Here is a 19,151-nt window from a genome sequence, read left to right on the forward strand (position 1 = left end):
GATGCTCTAGTGATCATTAATAACAGAGAAAGAAACTGTAATTTCATCTTGCTAAAAGGCTTTTTACCTCTGAAATGGTATTAATTAGTACTTTCTAGTAGCTTTGAGTTAGCTTCATAGAGAAATCATGTGTAAATGAAAACATAACATACTGGATTAAGTACTCAGCATTATTAAGCTTTGAGTCAGCTCGTCTGGCATCTGAGAGGAGATCTTTTATCAGCACAGGTATTCATTCTATCACTCCACCCACCTGCAGTTTTAAGGAAACATTATTAAATGGTCTGTTGGCCAGGCAGTACACTTGTACTCTTCTCCAGCTAGTCAAGGTGATGGGTGCCTTTCTGATTCAGTCAGCCATAGCACACATGCTTGCTAAAATTTACTGCTTTCTGCTCAGTCACAGGAAGGCTGGTTTTATGCAGCCAGCTGTTTGTATGCCCCAGAATACACAGAAACGTGATATTTAAAATTCTATTTGTCACAGAATCACAGAATCACATAAAGTCCTCATACAGTATCTGTATGCTCTATTTAAATAATTTTATTTTTACTTGGCTCCTTATGAACAAATATATACAGGATGTGGCCTTCATATGCCACAAGAGAAAGGATTCATCAGAGCATGAAGAAACATCATAGCTACAGCTTGTTAGAAGAGTGTGTCTGTGTGCTCAGGCACTGGTTATGTAAGTGTCCTGGATGTGCAGCATCACTGCATGCTGCTGGCTGCCAGGCACCTCCTGGGGAGGCACAGACACGTAGTTACAGTCCCACTGAATGACAGTTTTACATCCTTTAGAAGAACAAATTCAGTAGATGAAATTAGTGATGCAACTGAAATGAAAGTGCTTACAAGGTTTTCAGAGTTTGCTGATAATGTTCAGAAATAGCAATGGCATCTTCCTGCTTTTGAATTAGATCTACAGATGAACTGGTTTTATTTATTATACCATGGTCTCTACAAGGCCAATAAAACTGTGCAGTGTGAATCCTTATCGCTACATGCTCAGAAATGGCCACAGCTGAATTAAATTGATAGGATTTAAACAGTAAAATTGGATAAATTTAACTCTTACCCAAAAACTGAGAACTGAGGCAAAATCCTATCATGTTATAAATCCAACCACAACTTGCATGTTTGTCTTTATAATGTATATGTCAAGGTATCAGAACAGGAATTCATGTATGTGGATAAACACAGGCCCCAGGGAAACAGAACTTTTACACTTAAGTAAATCGAGCTTAATTAATTCTGTGAGTAAACTGATCATGGAGTTCACAAAAGATGCACGGATATTTACTTTCATGTTTTTTTCCTTCCACAGAATGATATCACACCATTACATGTTGCATCGAAGAGGGGAAATGCAAATATGGTCAAACTCCTACTTGATCGAGGAGCTAAAATTGATGCCAAAACAAGGGTAAGGTTAACTGTGAACACTGTGAGTCACTGTGGAATTCTTGTCTCTGACCTGCTAGTTTCTGTACAGCTTAAATCATTCATCTTCCTGTTGGAAGCTGCACTGAACTTCTTTTTTATGAACTGGTTGCAATAGAATGCTAGCAATTCACAGCTCTCAAAGCAGTGTGTGAGACACCATCTATGGCAAAGTTCAGAACCAACAGTTTTCCATGTTCTTTGTAGACTATTTAACTAGGACCTGCTTCTAGCTACTTGGGGTAGAGGTGAATGTACAGTAAAATACTAAAACAGAAGAATTCAGATATTTCAGAATTCAATTATAAGAGTTGAACTGCAGTGTGTGTTTGCCTGTCATTACCCACAGGGCCATGTCACAGAGCACAATGTTGCTGATGAGTTTCATGCAGCTCACCCTCTGTCTGGTGGGTGCTTAGTTGCTGGCTTGTATTTGTCAGCAAATATGCTGAGAAATGAGGGAAGTTTTGGTTTCCAGCAGGCCAACACCTGATTCCAGTTTCTGAGTGACCTGAAAGCTCAGTGCATATGGTTATATCTAAGTGCTGTAGTGAAAACTGCATGAAACCAATTCATGAACAATTTATTTTCCTGCACAGTGGTGAAAAAGAAGGAAAAGGTTCAAATGTTCAGAAATAGAGGTGCTGTGGGCTCTCATGGCAGTTTTCACAGCATTCTCCTGTGCACATGAAGTAACCTTCAGGAGCTGTGCCTGTGCCTTTTAGACAGTTGACTTTTTTCTTTTAATATTAGCTTATAATTTTTTTTCATTTTAAATTATTCTGTAATAATCTCCACCCAAACAAAATCTAAAAGTCTATTTTTCTGCAGTTATTGCATTCACAAGTTTCTGTTTGGTTTTCCCATGTTTCAGCAGCCTCTGAGATTTCCTGCCAAGACTGTAGAGGCACATTTCTTGTTTCTGTAGCAAATTCAGAAACTGGGTCAATTGATTTTCTCATCTCTTCACTCTGTCCAGGTGTTTTTCTTTAGTTCTTCCATTTTACCTTTAGAAGTCTCTCAAGATTTCTTTGTAAAATGTTTTTGGTTTTCAAATTGGGAAATATGGAAGAGATGGCTCTTCATGCATAATGGGATCAGCAGGTATAATTTCTGGATTAAAATACCAGCCTGCTGTGTGCTACATGGGGGCTGCTAGGCTGAGGGACATAGGTCTGGCATGGGGAGGGCCACATTTTGGTGATGTGACAGATGTGCATTTGGTCAGAGCAAGGAGAAAGGGCTGTGGCAAGGGACTGTTTGCTTCCTCTCTGTGAGCATTTATATGGTCTACTGTACTCAAAATGCTGGTGACCACTACTTTAAGTAGCTGGAGCCCAGCTTGTTGTTTTCTTCTCATTAAGAAAATTTGTGATCTGCTTCATTTTTCATATCACAAGCTCCAGAGTCATGCATCAGGATAATTTATGTAACTAAAAATACACACTGGGAGGAAAACTGGATTTGGGAAGAGGGCAGAAGCATTGACAGCTCCCGGGCCCTGCAGAGCTTCCCAGTGAGGCAAAAAGCAATGGATGAGTGTGATTCCCCAGTGATGGTTTTCCCCAGAGACAGCCATCATCGTCATGAATCAGAAGGGCTTTGCATAACTTCTCCTGTCTGTCCTATACGTGTGCCACTTCATGTTGGAAGTCTCTGGCATTAACAGGGGATTATTTTCTGGCAGTTAGTGCCAAAGTGGAAGTTTTGCTCCTGGTGGCACTGTCTCATCTTGGCAAGGATTTACCAGGCTGTGTTCTGGGTGGTGTGTGGCTTTGCTGAGGAAACTCACAGAACCCATTAGAGATCTGTAGGGTAGAGAAAAGAGAAGAGAATAGCTGCAGTCTCAGGCTGAGTGGCCTTATAAATACCCAGGATGACAAAAGTTCAGTCACCTCCTTTTGCAACACCATAATCACTACTGAACATGTTGTAATTGAAAGAAGAGCCAAGGCTGTCTTTTCTGCTACATGGATCAAATCCTGCCCATCAGCTGGATGCCCAGCCAGAGCCCAGACTTGGGGTGTTCTTCCAGGGGCAGGTGCTGGTTCTGAATGCACACACAGCTTGATGAAGAGATGAGATTTGCACCTGAAAATAACAGAAGTTGCTATTACCAGAAGTATAATTGTCTATTTTAAGAGGCTTTATAAAGATGAGCAAAAATTTTGTGGATCAAAGATGAGCAGGCTTTTGGTTTTTTTTTAACTAAAACAGTTTTTTTCTTGAACACCAGTATATAGTTTAGTGCAAATGTTGGTTATAGAATGCAAAATACCTCCTTTAAAGGTGAATGGACAACGTTCTGTACCCATATGAAAGGACAAAACCTCTTGAAAATGGCTTGTTTCTTTTGCTCAGATGCAGAAATTCTTTGGCTTTTGTTTCTCTTTTATCAAGTCAGTAGTTCACCTTTAAATGAGTATGCAGATTATACCATTTTGTGTTGTTGACCAAGCACTAACAGGGCCAGGATTTGTTCCTCTGGCTCTTAGATGGGACAGATTTATATATTCAGATGCCATTTTGTAATCTTTTTCTGCAATTCATTATCTGTATTGGGGTACTGGAAATATGCAATATCTATTTTTACTTTTCACAAGCATACTCATTTTACAGAAATTCACAGAAAGTTTTTTCTGAGCATTAAATAAGTTTGGGTAATGATTTCCTCTCCTTAGTCATCTTCATGAGCATGCTGCTGGCAGATGGTCCTGGAAACTTCAGTGCTGAAATACTGTACAAAAGGTTAATGTGAAGGGCTGAATCCTTATCCTGTTAAAATTATTGAAAAAGTCATCCATGGGCTCCCAGTTTCTCTGTATTTACTTCTCTAGGATTTGGTGAGCAGCATGGATTGTTGCACGCTTGCCAACTGTAGTTAGGAGCCCAAATAGTGGATGGGCAGATGAGGTTACTTTAAAAAACCTATCTTACAGCTATTTTGAAACTCAGTCATCTTTATGTTTTAATCCCTTGTAGTTCTTTTTAACCATCTGTTTTATTTTAACCATCTGTTTGCCTTATCACTGGCTTTTTTTTCTGTGGGACAGGTCTAGCAGCTGGTATTTAGGGCTTTGTACAAAATTCTTAAGGGTACTTCAAGGACCAGGTGCTGCTTTAGTCCATCAATGTCAACTTTTTATTGTTCAGGTTTTTAACTAACTTTCCAAGCATAGACCTATTAATGCCTCATGTAACATGTTTACTGAATATTGCTCTAATGTTTTTTCTCTGTCTTCCAGAAAAGACTTTATTTTTTAAAGTTTAACTAGAATGGTTGGTTAAATTAGCTTGATTTGCTTTGGCTGCCTGGTATAGTATATGCCAAAGTGAATTTGTGTCTGAAGTAAGCAACAAGCATGTTTTAGCCTGGATTAACAATAAGTGTTTACAATTGCTTTTCTACTGATTTTTCTGCTAAATAACAGACTGGCACTCTTATCAGCATGCAAACATGTGGGATATATTCTTTGAAGTTACATCAGATCATACATAAGCTGCTCTAGAAAAGCCATATGTATTGTGGGATATATTCTTTTAAGTTATATCAGATCATTTATAAGCTGCTCTAGAAAAGCCACATGTATTAAGACCCAAAATAACCACCAGAGTAACACTGACTTGGCTCTCTAAGTGTGCTTTGCATATGTAGGAAGAGCAGAGAAACTATGGAAAGGGCAGTTTGCAGTAGTGCTAATGAAGTGAAGAATTCAGAAGGTTTAGAGACACCATGAGATAGAGAGCAGCACTAGGCTGAAACTCATGCTGGGAGACTCACTAAGCAGCCATGGGCATGAGAGGCCCTGCAGCACCCATTGCTCCCCAGGGGGAGCCATGTTCTTCCTCAGGGAGTGGGACTGCCTGGAACACTTCTGCCAAAGCCATGGACAACAGGCTTGGAGATTTGGCTCAAAGTCTGACAAGCTGTGAATGTTGGCAGCACAGTAAAGCTTTTACTGGATGTTGTTCTTAATTTAATCTCTCCTAGACTGGGTTATATATTGATTCTTGCTTATGTGAGGGTTGTGGTAGTGAGGCTGCTTGGATTTGAGGTAAAGCCCAGAGAATCCCACTGTGCAAGAGAAATTATGGGTGGGTGTTGACAGGGAATCAGAATTACAGAATGGCTTGGGTTGGAAGGGACCTTCAAGATCATCAAGTTCCTACCCCCCAGCATGGGCAGACACCTTTCACTTGATCAGGTTGCTCAACCCTGCCTTGAACACTTCCAAGGAGGGGGCAACCACAGCTTCCCTGGGCAAGTGTTCAAGTGTCTCACGACCCTCAAAGGAAAGAATTTCTTTCTAATCTCGAACTTAAACCTTCCCTCTTCAGGTTTGAAATTATTGCCCCTTCTCCTCCCACTATACACTGTACTGAGACTGCCATGACTTTTCAAGTATGATGGACAGTGGCTTTGCAAATTCATATCACCTGTTCTTTAAGGGAAGAGCACAGAGGGGCTGGTTCATATTTACCTGTGCTGATCAGAAGTCTCTGGTGAGACATGGAAACAGGTTGCCTGGGGAAGTTGTGGATGCCCCATCCCTGGAAGTGTTCAAGGCCAGGTTGAACACCTGGTTCAAGCAACCTGGTCTAGTGGGAGGCGTCCCTGACCATGCATGGGGGTTGGAACTCAAAGATCCCTTCCAACCCAAACCATTCTATGGTTCTATGATTTTTCTGGGCCACATGTGGTGGCAGGGAAACACACTTGTAGAAGGGAGGCTTAATAAACTGCACCATCATCGTCCAATCTCAAGCCTGACTTGTCACCCCAGTGTAACAACATCAGGGAGCTACTCAGGTATGAGTCTCAAAGATGACCAGAAACAGTGCTAAAATCTCATTTATTTGGTGCGTGTGTGATTGAAACAAAAGCTAAAGAAAAAGCCCCAGATAATGTTGTGTGATGCTTAAAGGAAACTTGTGCCTAAACAGTACATCTCCTGTTGTCCTCCTGGCTGTGCTGGAGCTGTTCTCATAGTCTCTGGAGGGAGAGATAATACAGATGATATGATTTATCATGTCAGTGCATACTTAGAGAGTCCTTAATCTGCAGATTATTGTCATAATCGCTTGTAATGTTGTTTCTAAACCATTGCAGATTATCATATTAAGGCAAGTTTGCTTCCTTATCCATGCAATTTATTTTATGCTTCACTCAGTATAGTCCATGTGAACAGTAAATAAGCAACTAGAAAATCTGACTAAATCAGTAGAGTATATTGCAGAGTTCAGAGCAGTCTCTTCTAATCTCAGTTTCTCTTTTTTTTAAAAAAAATAATCTGATCTGTGTTTCAGATTGCCTCTGAACACTTCTTTGCAACTTTTAGTGCCATACAGCAATTAACAAAGCCAGGTGAATAGACAGTATCTCTTCAGAATACAAAATAAACTCTCTGCAGCTAAACAAGCTGTCTTTAAGTGTGTTTGCCCTTTACCATGAGTCCTGACATTTTTTTAACACTAGCCACAGTCTGGCTGTCTCAACAAGCACCTGCATTAGATTGTAATGTCGTGTCATGCTGTGTGATGCATCTGGTGGTGAGGACTGCTGGTTGGACTAACATGAGCTCTAGCTGGCCACACATCACTCCCTGCTGCCTCCTGTGTCCCAGGAACCTTGTCAGCTGTAGGCACAAACTTGGGCAATATGAGAGAGTTAGGGGATTGTTCCCTAGAGATCACAATGTTTTTAAGAGTCTGTTCCTGTGCCTGTAGATAATCAAATGTGTCTCACTCTCCATGTGCTACCCATGTCACATTTGTGAAATGAGTTGTGGACGGGGCTTAAAATCTGGAAAATGTTCCCTAACTTACAGGTTTGTGCCTGATGTCCTAGGGTTTCTTTGATGTGCCAGGAGAATGTGATAATTATAGGGGAGCAAAAAGAATGAACAGTCTAATACACACGCAGAGAGGGAGTGCATGTGCATATATTGGAAAGTATAGGATGTTATTAAAGGACTTTTAGATAATCCTTTTTATTAAAATGATGTAGCATATATTTTAGACAATAGAACAGAAATGCTTTTAAGATTGCTGGTAAAAGGTCCCTTCCTTTATGACTTGAATTTGGAAAACTAATAAATATTTATCTTTCTTTAGTAGTTTCAGCCTTTCTTATAAAGGTTCATCTTAGTGAAAATATGGTATTATTTCTGTCTCTGTGTAACAGTGTCTCCTGCATATTTGTTCATTTTTAACAAATCAAATCAAATATTTGCTCTGACTGATCAATTTTTCTTCCTTATTTTTCTTCAAACTATGACATTACTATTTGTAACAAGCACCATGTCATGCAGCATTGAAAAATTCCATGTGAGTTTACTCACTGTTGCTCAAGGTATATGTGTGTGTATATATATATATATATATATGTGCTATCATTCAGCATAGCACTCATGTACAGCAGATTACTTGAGCATTGTAAACAGGGTACAGGTCAAAGCACAATTATATCAGTATGGAATATCTGTTAATGTTAAAAAGAGCCTTCTTTGTATTTTAAATTACATTTCAGGAATGCCTTTCTAGTGTGATAATGATTACTGAGCAAACTACTCTAAAAGAAATATTGACAGTATGCATTGACTCTAAACCAGTAACATCCAGAGACAGAAGTTAATTCAACAAACTTTTATCATCTGGAATTAAGATGGTTTTCTTATACACTATACACCTGTCAAAATCAGTGTAATAAATTTAAAAAAAAAGTCCAAAGAGGAAAGATTTTTTTTTCTCACAGTAAAAAGGACTATCCATTGACTTTGGTGCATATTGACAAATGGAAAAAACAGTTTTCTCAAAGGCATGGCAGCAAAAAGTACCTGATGTGCAATCTTGTTCTTGTATGTGCATATACCACTTCACCGTAGGGGAAAGTAGCCTGGAAGTATCCCATTGCATGACTGCTGATTTGATATGACTATTTCAATGTTTAGAAAATCAGAGCCAAAATGTACTCTATCCACTTGAAAAAGCAGGTTCAGCTTTTCAGTTGCATAAGAGCACTGTCCTGCAGAAATTAAGTTTTTGAGGACACAGTAGGTCTTTATAAAAGTGCACAAGGTTTTACTGTGTTTGAAACTAATCAGTTATAATGTTTGGGTCCCACAGGATGGGTTGACCCCTCTCCACTGTGGAGCAAGAAGTGGCCATGAACAGGTTGTAGAAATGCTTCTGGATCGTGGTGCCCCTATTCTTTCCAAAACCAAGGTAACTGGTACTGTTTTCTGGTGGGATAATCCTTCTAGTTTGTCATGGTTTAACACTAGGCCAGCACTTAAAGGAATGCCAGATTCTTTTCATTAACCCCTTCCCCTATAGGGAAGAGAAGGAGAATAAGGGGAGAGAATTATGGGTTGGGAAATAAATTCCACAGCTTTAATGAAACAATAATGATTACAAAATTTTTAAAGTAATTCTGGATGTCTCATATATTTAAGGGTTTGACAATAACTTTCCTATATCATAGCTATTTAAAGTAATTGTGTGGGAGCTCTCCAAAGTGAAGCCGTATGTAGTGCACGTCTGCATATGTAAAATGTGTTAAATTGAGATACACAAGTATTTTTGTGCAAACAAAAAAAAGCACGTATGGTAGCCTTTTCCATCAGAGTTTCAGTTGTTGAAAATATCTGTTTCTATGCTAGAATAAATACACAGTGTTTACAATATATCTTCATCTTGCACCAAATTACCCTAAGGCTAGAGTAGAGATAAGAGATAAAAATAGAGCAATGTCTCTTTGCAGAGACAGCTCAGATTTCCTTAGGACTTAGTCTTATTACCAGTTTCTCCAGGTTCTATCTCTCTACAGTTTATCATGCAAAATTCTTTGTGGGAATTTTAAATCACCTGTGGCAAGGTGCACAGATTACTTTAGACCCAAATCTTGGCATCAAAGCACATGCTTGCCAGAATTCTTCTGGTGGTGGTCTCTGCCATGCTGTTACTGCTGATTCTAGGTCGCAGTGCAGCAGCCTGCTTTGTAGCAACCTTGCAATCCATGACTTTCCCATTCAGGACTGACATTTGGGTGGAGCAGTTTGCAAAGGTTGTTTCCCAGGATAACATTCCACTTCATTTTTTTTCTCAGTCTGTAAGCAACATGCTTCTAACAACATTTCTTGTTTCCTTCTCCTATTTCTTTTCTCTCTTCTGTCATCCTGTCCTATTCTGTCTCAGCGCCCATCTATATTCTGCTTTTCTCCTCCTTCCTCTTTCTTTTTTTCCACCTTACTGAAATATACTTAGCATTTTTGAGGGGAGGTTGGCACCAGCTTTCCTTTTCTCAGTGAGTCACTGGCAAGCGCTATCACGGGTGATCTGACAGACAGGATCCACCCACCCTTTGCATGGAGTTTCCACGGAGTTTCCACGGAGTCCCACAGCCCTGACTTGCAAACTTCACAAGCAGGGGCCTGGTCAGGAGCCCCCCCAGGGCATGTATCCACACTGCTGCTACTCTCAGAGCCTGGAGCTCACACACCAGGGAGTAAGGCTCTTCCACACTCTTTCGTAGCTCAATTAATTACTTAAGTTAAAAAATTCAAAAATAAAAAAAAAAATAAAAGCAACAGTGTAATGGTTTCCACCATCATAAATGAGTGACTCTCCGTAGGAGCTGCATTTCTTTGCCACATGGATTTTGTGTTGTCAGGTGTTATCCCTAAGTTTAACTGCTGTTTGAGGCCTGTGGGTTTTCAGTTTATTCCTCTTCCTGAGGAGGTTCACACAGGCTGGCCCAGAGTTCACCAGCCAAAATTAGGCAAAGGAGAACATGGAATAATGGGTTTGAAATAGCCCGAAGCTGAAAGACACGCTTTGGATGTTGACCTGCGTAGGCTTATGTAAACACCTCCAGCAAAATTGGAGTTCTGTTCTTGAAGGGAAAACACTGTTATGTGTTAAAAAGTGAAGAGAAGAAAGTGCACTGCTTCCTGAGTTTCCTTCTGATGTGTTAATTCTGCTGTTTTCAGCAGGTAAGCTAAGAAGTAACAGTACCTATGAATGACACTAATGAATCCATTCATTTGGCATTAAACTACAGTACTGTCCTCTGCAAAAATAAGTGGTTCCATTCTCTCCAAATTAAGTCATATATTATTTGAAATAGGACACATCTTTGAAAATCTGTACTTCCCAAAGTTTTCTCGTGTTACATAAAACTCTTTCAGAAGACTACCCGGACTGCAGTTTGATAGCTATTTCCTGCTAGAGATTGGTTAGTGTAGAGCTGGCCCTTTTTTGCACTAAAGTAACCTCAGATTTATTTTCAGAGGAGGCAATGACCTCATGGATTATCTGGGGGGTTCTACAAGCAAAAGGAAACCCAAATTCTAGCCCTGAGTATACCAGTTATTTTCAGTGTAGAAATGACATCTCTGTGTATTAATTGCCATCTTTTTCAATTGCTTTTTTTTTTTTTCTTCCTTTTCTTTTTTCTTTTTCTTTTCTTTTCTCTCCTCAGAGATGATTACACTTTCCATGATTCAAATCTTTTGACACAACTACCAAATAAGTGATGTATCACTGATAATTTTATCTTCGCCCAGTCAGGCATTTGATATACTCTATTTCATCTCTATAGTCCTCTTCTTATTTTTTTTTTAAGTATCATGTGACTGTCAATGTATTTGCTTAATCTTGAGCTTCTTCACCTTTCAATGTTTTCTTGGCAATTTTCATAAAAACTGTAACATAACAGTGTTCACATAGTGTCTCCCTCTTGAAGTACCAAATCACTTCTTACAGTCATTGGTGGATTTTCTTTCCCAACGTGGATATGGGACAGAAGAACATTGTTATATGTAATATTTTTATGTTAAAAGTGGGAAGACAAGGCACTGAAATATTAAAGGACCTGGGTAAAATTGCAGAGTATCTTCTACTGCAACAAAATTAAGAAGAATCCTGGTTTAGGTCATTACAAAAGACAATATCCCAAGTATGTTTTGGCTTCATCAACTTTTTTAGCATCCACTCTTGTCTTTTGCTCTTTTGAGTAAAGTCTGGCTAATTGCTGCACATTCCTCATCTATGACAGAATTTTGTCAAACATCTTGCTGATTTTCCCAAATTGATGTGTTGGATGGTTGGATTCTTCTTTTCTATCGACATCAGCCTCTTTCATACAAGTTTCTCTTATGAGGGAATCCCATGTCATTTTCTCAGTTTCTTCCTCCATTAATAAATACGGTTTATTAGCTGGTGTTGTGAAGAATCACTCTCCTCAACAGAAGGATCTATTAAAGATTAACAGAACAGCTATGAAGTCTCATGATTTTTTACTATCACATAAAAACATAATCAGTTATAGACTGTTATTAGGGGGGCTTAGTGACTGAGGGAAATGAATTTTTTTTTTATTCCACTGTTTAACTACACAAGAGGATAGTGAAAACATTTAAAATGCATTGCTAGTATCAAGCTTCCATGCAGATAATTACTGTAATAGTAGCCTTTGGGAATGGGAGAGAGGTTTATCTAAACCAACAAAAATCAAATGTGAGATTTCCATGAGATAATCTTACTTGAAAGGTATAACTGTGTCCCAAGAACATCTGCTTCTCAAAACTGAACGGAAATAGCTTTAAAATTCTGACAGTATTAGTCTTCTCCTTTTAAAAATTATTTCACTATTTCCACCATTATTTTGAATGTTTGTCAATACTGTCATGAAACGGCAGTGGGAAGGGAGAGGAAAGGCATCATGTTTCAGAAAGCATGAGGACTCAGCTGGTTTTACATTGCTGTAATGTAATGTAATGTAATATAAAACTCAGCTGGTTTTACATTGCAGCTCTGCCTTTGCTGACTGTGGGCACATGAGGGCGCCCCATCTGTGAGCAAGAGCTGCTGCTCCTGCACGATGGTGAAAGCTGCATACTGTCAGTTTTAGCTTATATACACATCATAGTTCGTGTGTTACCAGAGTACCTCCTCCACTTGAATGTAATGTTGTTATTAGCACTGGCACAGGCTGCCCAGGGAGGCTGTGGAGTCTCCTTCTCTGGAGACACTCCAAACCCTCCTGGACGTGTCCCTACCTGACCCCCTGGAGTGACCCTGCTCTGGCAGGGGGATTGGTTTCGAGGTCCCTTCCGATCCCTAACTCTGTGTGATTCTGTGTGATTAGAAGGTCTACGTAGAAAAAAATAATACAAATGGAAGAAAGTGTGTTGAGGTTATTTCTCTTGGGTTTTTTTACTCTGGAAATGTAATGTACATTGGCAGCTTGTTGATCAGTGATTGTAAGCGATGCAAGAAACAATTCTTGATACAGGTTTTGCTCCCAAATATGAATCCTTCCCAGGTGCTTCTGAGATAAACAAGAGGTTTACCACCGCTGCTGGTAGGTCACACAAAATCACATTTGTGAATGAGATTCACAAATCTGAATCTCATTCAGATTTTTTTATCCTGGTTATGCTTGAAACTTTTGCTGTTGTACCAATGTTGGCTGGGAAGAATAGTCTCCAAGGGTGTGTAATGTGGTGTAAGGTGTGTGTACAAATCCGGGAAGACACTAGTGGAGGGATGAGGGAAGATTGTAGTGATTACTGAGCTCTGACTTGTTCTCTTGTGCCTAGTATATACAGGCTACATTAGTGCTGATTGCAAAGCAACCTTTACAAACATCAAGTTTTAGAAGTCAAAATGTGCTGTTCTTCACATAACTCATTTAACTCCAGCAACTTATCTGGACTATGTTGGCTGTGAATAAACTACATTTAGAGCATTGCTGGTATGATATGAAAGTTCTTTTAAGGTAAAGCTGCCCACAAACTGTAAGGGAACAAGGTCCAAATTCCACATAGCTTTTGCAGAGTAAGAACCCTCATTGTTACACTGAATGTGTTAGGTTCAATTTCAGTGTTCTCTAGGCTTATAAAATTCTTCATACAACAAATGCTCTAAGGACAGTGTGGATGAGTTTCCTTCCCCTGAGCATCCTGTAACCCACCAGTGTTGGTTCTTTTTGTTTGCAGAATGGTTTGTCTCCCTTGCACATGGCAACCCAGGGAGATCATCTAAACTGTGTTCAGCTTCTGATTCAGCACAACGTGCCTGTAGATGATGTCACTAATGACTACCTGACTGCGCTGCATGTTGCCGCCCACTGTGGCCACTACAAAGTTGCCAAGGTTCTCTTGGACAAGAAAGCTAATCCTAATGCCAAAGCACTGGTGAGTACACAGTGGGTTACTATTCACAGCTAAACATTCTTCCAAACTTGCAGTGAGACTTAGTTGAGAGTTGTTTTCTGCCTGCTGATGGTTGACACTGAGGATATGTTGTGTTGCTGCAGCACAAGAGAGGATGCTCAAGGTTCAAATTGTTCATTATGTATAATGCAGTCAGATGTATAATGCTTACAGATGGTCTACAGTGATTTATTAATTTCTAGTGTAACTAAAGCACTTTTGCCTCCTGGTAGCCTGTTATGATTCCTTATACATGAAGCAGCAGAGGTAACTGCGGTAGTTTTTGGTATGGAAAATTCTAAATGTGGAAAAATTTTCTAAATCTTTGCAAAGAGAAAATAATCAGCAACGCTTAAAGCAGAGAATTTTTATTAGCTCAAAGATGTGAAACAGTAAGTGTAGGAATGAGTTACATAACGAATATTTGTGGTATTCTATAATGAAGTCAATGGAGTCACATACCCTTCTACTTTAAAAACAACTTCAGCAACAAAATCTGTTAGTGTAATTAAACTGCATACAAACCAAACACGTTAATGCTTTTTTTTCAAAATTATACCAACAGTCTGCTGGTTTTGAACATCTTTTTGATCTGTTCTTTAGTAACTGTTCTAAACAAATTTACGTTCTGACACTAATCAGGCTGACTGTCGGTTTCACAGCCTGATGCTACTAACTCGATCAGTTCCTGAAATGTTGTGTCAGCTCCTGAAGCCCTCACAAGCCAGGTGGGATTGACTCTCTTAAAAAGAGCACAGGCTTCATAGATTTTCTTCACTCAGACCCTGTTTTTTTGTGTCAGATCAACCTATTATCAGGTGTCTTTGATCAAGGTATATACAGGGTTTGTTCACTCTAACCAGCAAATAGGGAGGCTTGTAGGGCTGTAATATTTATTTTTGCCTTCTGAAATAAAGAAATCATCATCAGGTTTAGCTTGTCAGAGTTGCTCACAGAGGCTTCTCATTGCTCTGGTAAACTAGTCGCAAATTTCTGCTAAATCTTTCGGTGTTTACTTTTATTCTGTCCTGATCCCCACTCAGGATGAGTAAGTAGGAGCTGGAGTAGAGCATGTGGAGCTCAAGCTCACTCTGCCCTGGAATGCACCTGAGCTCCCCCTGGACATTGTCCACTGCTAAGGAGAGAGTTGAGAGCCTCTCACATTTAACTGGAACAGACAATTACACTGACACCACATTACAGAAGCATATGATATTCTTTACTATGTGGCAGGTAAAAAAGCTAATTTTTATCAGATCTGAGGAACTGGTTCTGTCAGCTGTTTTCAGAATTGTTCTGCAAAGGTTTTTTTGATTAATATACAGAGCGACATCAATGTTCAGTGCGCTGATGTTACTGCACCACTCATGGTACAATAACAGCTTATTTTCCTGGAGAGCTTATTTTCCTGTTTTCCATGTCAAATGAGATGGTAGTTTTAAGGATTCACCTTGCTGCACATGCAGTTTTTTCTAAAGGAGGGAGCAAAATAATTCTAATTACAGTAAACTAGCACATCATGAATAAAAAAATTAGTAGGAAGATTAGTTCAGAAGAGGATCCAAATGACAGAACTTGTAAAGCTAAAGTGCTTTTTTTATCACCAGTTCCAAAATAGTCAAAAGAAAACCAAATCCCCTCAAAAAAAACTCCGACAAAAAACTCTACACAAGCAGCAGTGAATATCCTTAAGCAAAAAATGAAACTTTTGATAATTTTATGTGAAATGAGAATTTTAAATTTATTTTTGCTGTTGAATTGGCCAATATCTTTTATAATTAAAACTGGCTTTACAAAACCCATTGTACTAGATTTTTTTCTCTTTTAGATGAACAACTTGCTGAAGCCAAAACAAGTCTGGGAGGTGTTTTGTTAAAATAAAGGAGATTTTATCTGAATTTCAGGCTCAATTCTACTTTGTAATGTAATGTGCAGTATCAAAGTGTATATTTCTTCTCACTTACAGAATGGTTTCACACCCCTTCACATTGCCTGCAAGAAGAACAGAATAAAAGTAATGGAACTTCTTCTGAAGCATGGTGCATCAATCCAAGCTGTTACTGAGGTAAGAAGTGGCTTTTCACCTTGTATTTCCTACAAAATTCCTTGTAAATATATAGGGTTTTTTTTATATATTTCTGAAAGATCATGTGCTACTTTCAAGTCAACAATTATTTTTGAGTAGCTATTACCAAATAATAAAACTAAATTAAGTCAGTTGCCCTGGTGGATCACAATACCAAAACTATATACTTTGGGAGTACAGTGGGGATAACAGTTAAAACTTAATAAATGTCAAAACCTTTTTCTAAAACATTTTTTCTCTTTAAATTCTATCATTTATGCCAATTTTCACCTGTAATTTAGTGCAGAGAAGAGGAAATTCTCTTTGTTAAGGAAATTTTGGTGCCTCACTCAAGCCCTGTTTTGAAAGGTGGTTTAATTCACAGATCTTGTTCTGGCTTTCTACACAGAAATGCCAGTAACCCAGCATCACAAATCAGTTAGAGAGAAATAAATATGCTATTGCTTTAGTCATCACGAGGTGGTCTACACCCAGTTGTTGGGACAATTTAGAGATTAATTAAATATGGAAAATCTGGCTTTGAGTATACTCTAATGTTAGGAGGAAAGACCACACATATAAATGTGTGATCACTGACAAAGAAGCCAGGTTAGAAAAATATAAATGATACCACTGATTAAACAAGAAACAACCAGAAGAAGGTCATCTCCCCAAAATGGAGTTTCATTTCATGCATGGGATTTTGTCCTAATTATTTAGTAGGAAATCATACAGCTCCCATCCTGGCTTTATTGAGAGAGAACAGCCTGTCCCTTGTTACAGCACACGTATCTCCATACTAGTGTTTAAAGACCAGAGGGCTTGTAGATGCAGCTTTCAGAATCTAGTTTGAAGTCATGTTAGCAAATGAGAGGTGCAAAGGTAACCTTAACAGAAGTTCAAACATTAAAAGTTATGTTAAAAGCATTTGCTAAACTATGTGAAGCAGGGAAAATTAATTATATACTTAACCAGTTATTCTGCCTTTCTATCACGTTTCTGTTCTGCATGAGAAAACAACAAAAGTGTGTTTTCCTCATCTCTACCCTCCTAGGACTCATGTACATCTATGAGGAGGCTGCCTAAATCAGGGGATTTTCAGAGATCCACTGCACTTCTTCCTTCTCCTGGTAGCAAAACTCCCTTCTGGAGCCTCTGGTGACTTGCTACAGCTGTGCAGAAACAGCTGTGAAGAGGCTTTAGGGTACTGCTACTTGGAGAAATATTAACTGTTGACTAGATTTCTAAAGCAAAATCTTTGAGGTCATACCCTGATAAATGACTGCTCTGTTTTTTCCCTTCCACTTCTCCCTCTCTCTCTTTCTCTCCAGTTGTTCTTTTGTATCTTTTATAAGGGTGCAGATCTCTGATAGTAATGGTGCCACAAAGTCCTGAGGGAAGGTGGAATTCTCTTTAGCCTGTGTCATCCATGTCTGTGTCTATCTGGCTGGATGCCATGGTTTTGAATTCCCTTTCTTCTAGAGAAACAGTGGGGATGGAGCTCATCACTGAGCTCAATAGGTTTTTTTGTTCACTCAAAAGCAACTGCATTTTGTGGGGACAATGGAAACTGAATTTTTTGCATTAGCTAAATGTTCCAGAAAGTCATGTCTTTGTACCAGGAATACTTTTATCCCTTTTTATTTTTCTGGGTCTGAAATGATATTACTAAAAAACTTAAGGAAGAAATTTTCCTTAGCTATAGTCAGTTTTAGTTGATGAAGAGTTACAGAATTCCTAGAATGTTTGTATATTTGCTCATGGATCATACACATAGGTGTTTCCAATTCTATGTGCCATTTAGTTTAATAATATATGTTTTGAAGGAGTTATGATTCTCTGAGAAGAGAAAGTGCTGGGTTTGCTTACTTTAGAATAACTTCTTTTTCCCCATGGCATTCTCAAGTAGGTATTTAAGTTTGGTTCTGGTTTGATTTTCAGTCGGGCCTAACTCCAATCCATGTTGCTGCCTTCATGGGACACGTAAATATTGTCTCGCAGCTAATGCATCACGGAGCATCACCCAACACTACAAATGTGGTGAGTAACAGGCTTCTCCCCAGCACTGTGAATGCTTTATCACACCTGAGAGCAGCACTGCTGGGACGTGTGGAATTCTGGTGTTTGCCACCCACGTCCACAGCCATCACGGCTCCTGTTGGAGTTATGGGATGTACACCCTGCTGACTCCAGCTTGGGGGATGCTTGGCTGTTTGAGGAAACCTCAGAAGAGGTGGACCTTAAGTAGATTCTATTCTCTTTATTTTCTGAAGTAAAGAGTGAGACCATACTGTAGCTTCTCATATGCAATTTTTGAGACTTGTACTTTACTCTTGAGCCCTGTTTTCCCAGGACCCTGGGGGCAGGCCATTTAGGAGAAGTTCTGCTGTGATCAACAGATTGCAGCAGATTGTCAGGACATGTTGCCTCTGCCCATGCAGCCATACACGTGTGCTTCTCTGCTGGACGTGCACTGTGTATCTCAGGCTCCCTGGGGATTTGTAAAAACTGAAGTCATCGTTAGATGGATATTTGAGAGTTGGGAAATGAGAGGGAAGCAGAACCTTGTTGATCTTTTTTAACATTTTGGACTCAGAGTCTCCCTTTTATCTTTCATACACAGATGCAGTTAGAATCATAGAATCATAGAATAATTTGGGTTGAAAGGGACCTCTAAAGGTCATCTAGTCCAACCCCCCTGAAGTAAACAGGGATGCCCTCAACTAGATCAGGTTGCTCAGAACCTTGTCAAGCCTCACCTTGAATATCTGCAGGGATGAGGCCTCAACTACTTCCTTGGGCAACCTGTTCCATTTTTCTACTACCTTCAAGGTAAAGAATTTTTTCCTAAAATCCAATATAAATCTATTTTTCTCTAATTTAAAAGCATTGCCCCTCATCCTATCACTGCAGGCTGTTGTAAACAGTCCATCCCCAGCCTTCCTGTAGGCCCCTTCAGGTACTACAAGGTTGCTATTAGGTCTCCCTGGAGTCTTCTTTCCTCCAGGCTGAACAACCCCAGCTCCCTCAACCTGTCTTTGTAGGAGAGATGTTCCAGCCCCCTGATCATTTTCATAGCCTTTCTCTGGACCTGCTCCACCAGGTCCAAGAAGACAACTTTTTACTGATGATTTCACCTGCTGGTTCTATTAGACTATCTAAAAATGCAACTACATTTGCAAATGAGCAGGAGTTTGTACCTAAAGACATATTGATGTCCAAAAATGTAGAAAACAGTTTCTCCTCCTGGAAACTTATTCTGATGTGCTTGGATTTGTATTTCATTAAGTCTGTGAAGCCTTAGGTCAGTGTACTCTACAATGATTTTTTTCCTCCAATAATGATTTTTTTTTTCCTCTTGTTCACTCATCTTAGTGCTTGTCAGAAAACAAATGATACTGGGGCCATAGGGCATAGCAGCAGG

The 19,151-nt window shown here is 39.3% G+C and overlaps 1 protein-coding gene across 41 annotated transcripts in view; it reads left to right on the top strand.

The window, feature by feature from the left end:
• Nucleotides 1-19,151, top strand: part of ANK3 (ankyrin 3) — a 351,630-nt gene that overhangs the window by 228,958 nt on the left and 103,521 nt on the right. For all 41 annotated transcript variants that reach the window (XM_071749152.1, XM_071749165.1, XM_071749160.1 and 38 more), the window contains 5 exons: nt 1,329-1,427; nt 8,570-8,668; nt 13,447-13,644; nt 15,629-15,727; nt 17,669-17,767. In XM_071749152.1, coding sequence (XP_071605253.1) covers nt 1,329-1,427; nt 8,570-8,668; nt 13,447-13,644; nt 15,629-15,727; nt 17,669-17,767 — 594 coding nt within the window. The remainder of the gene's footprint in view (nt 1-1,328; nt 1,428-8,569; nt 8,669-13,446; nt 13,645-15,628; nt 15,728-17,668; nt 17,768-19,151) is intronic.

Source organism: Heliangelus exortis, chromosome 7 (assembly GCF_036169615.1).
Source record: "Heliangelus exortis chromosome 7, bHelExo1.hap1, whole genome shotgun sequence".
NCBI lineage: Eukaryota > Metazoa > Chordata > Aves > Apodiformes > Trochilidae > Heliangelus > Heliangelus exortis.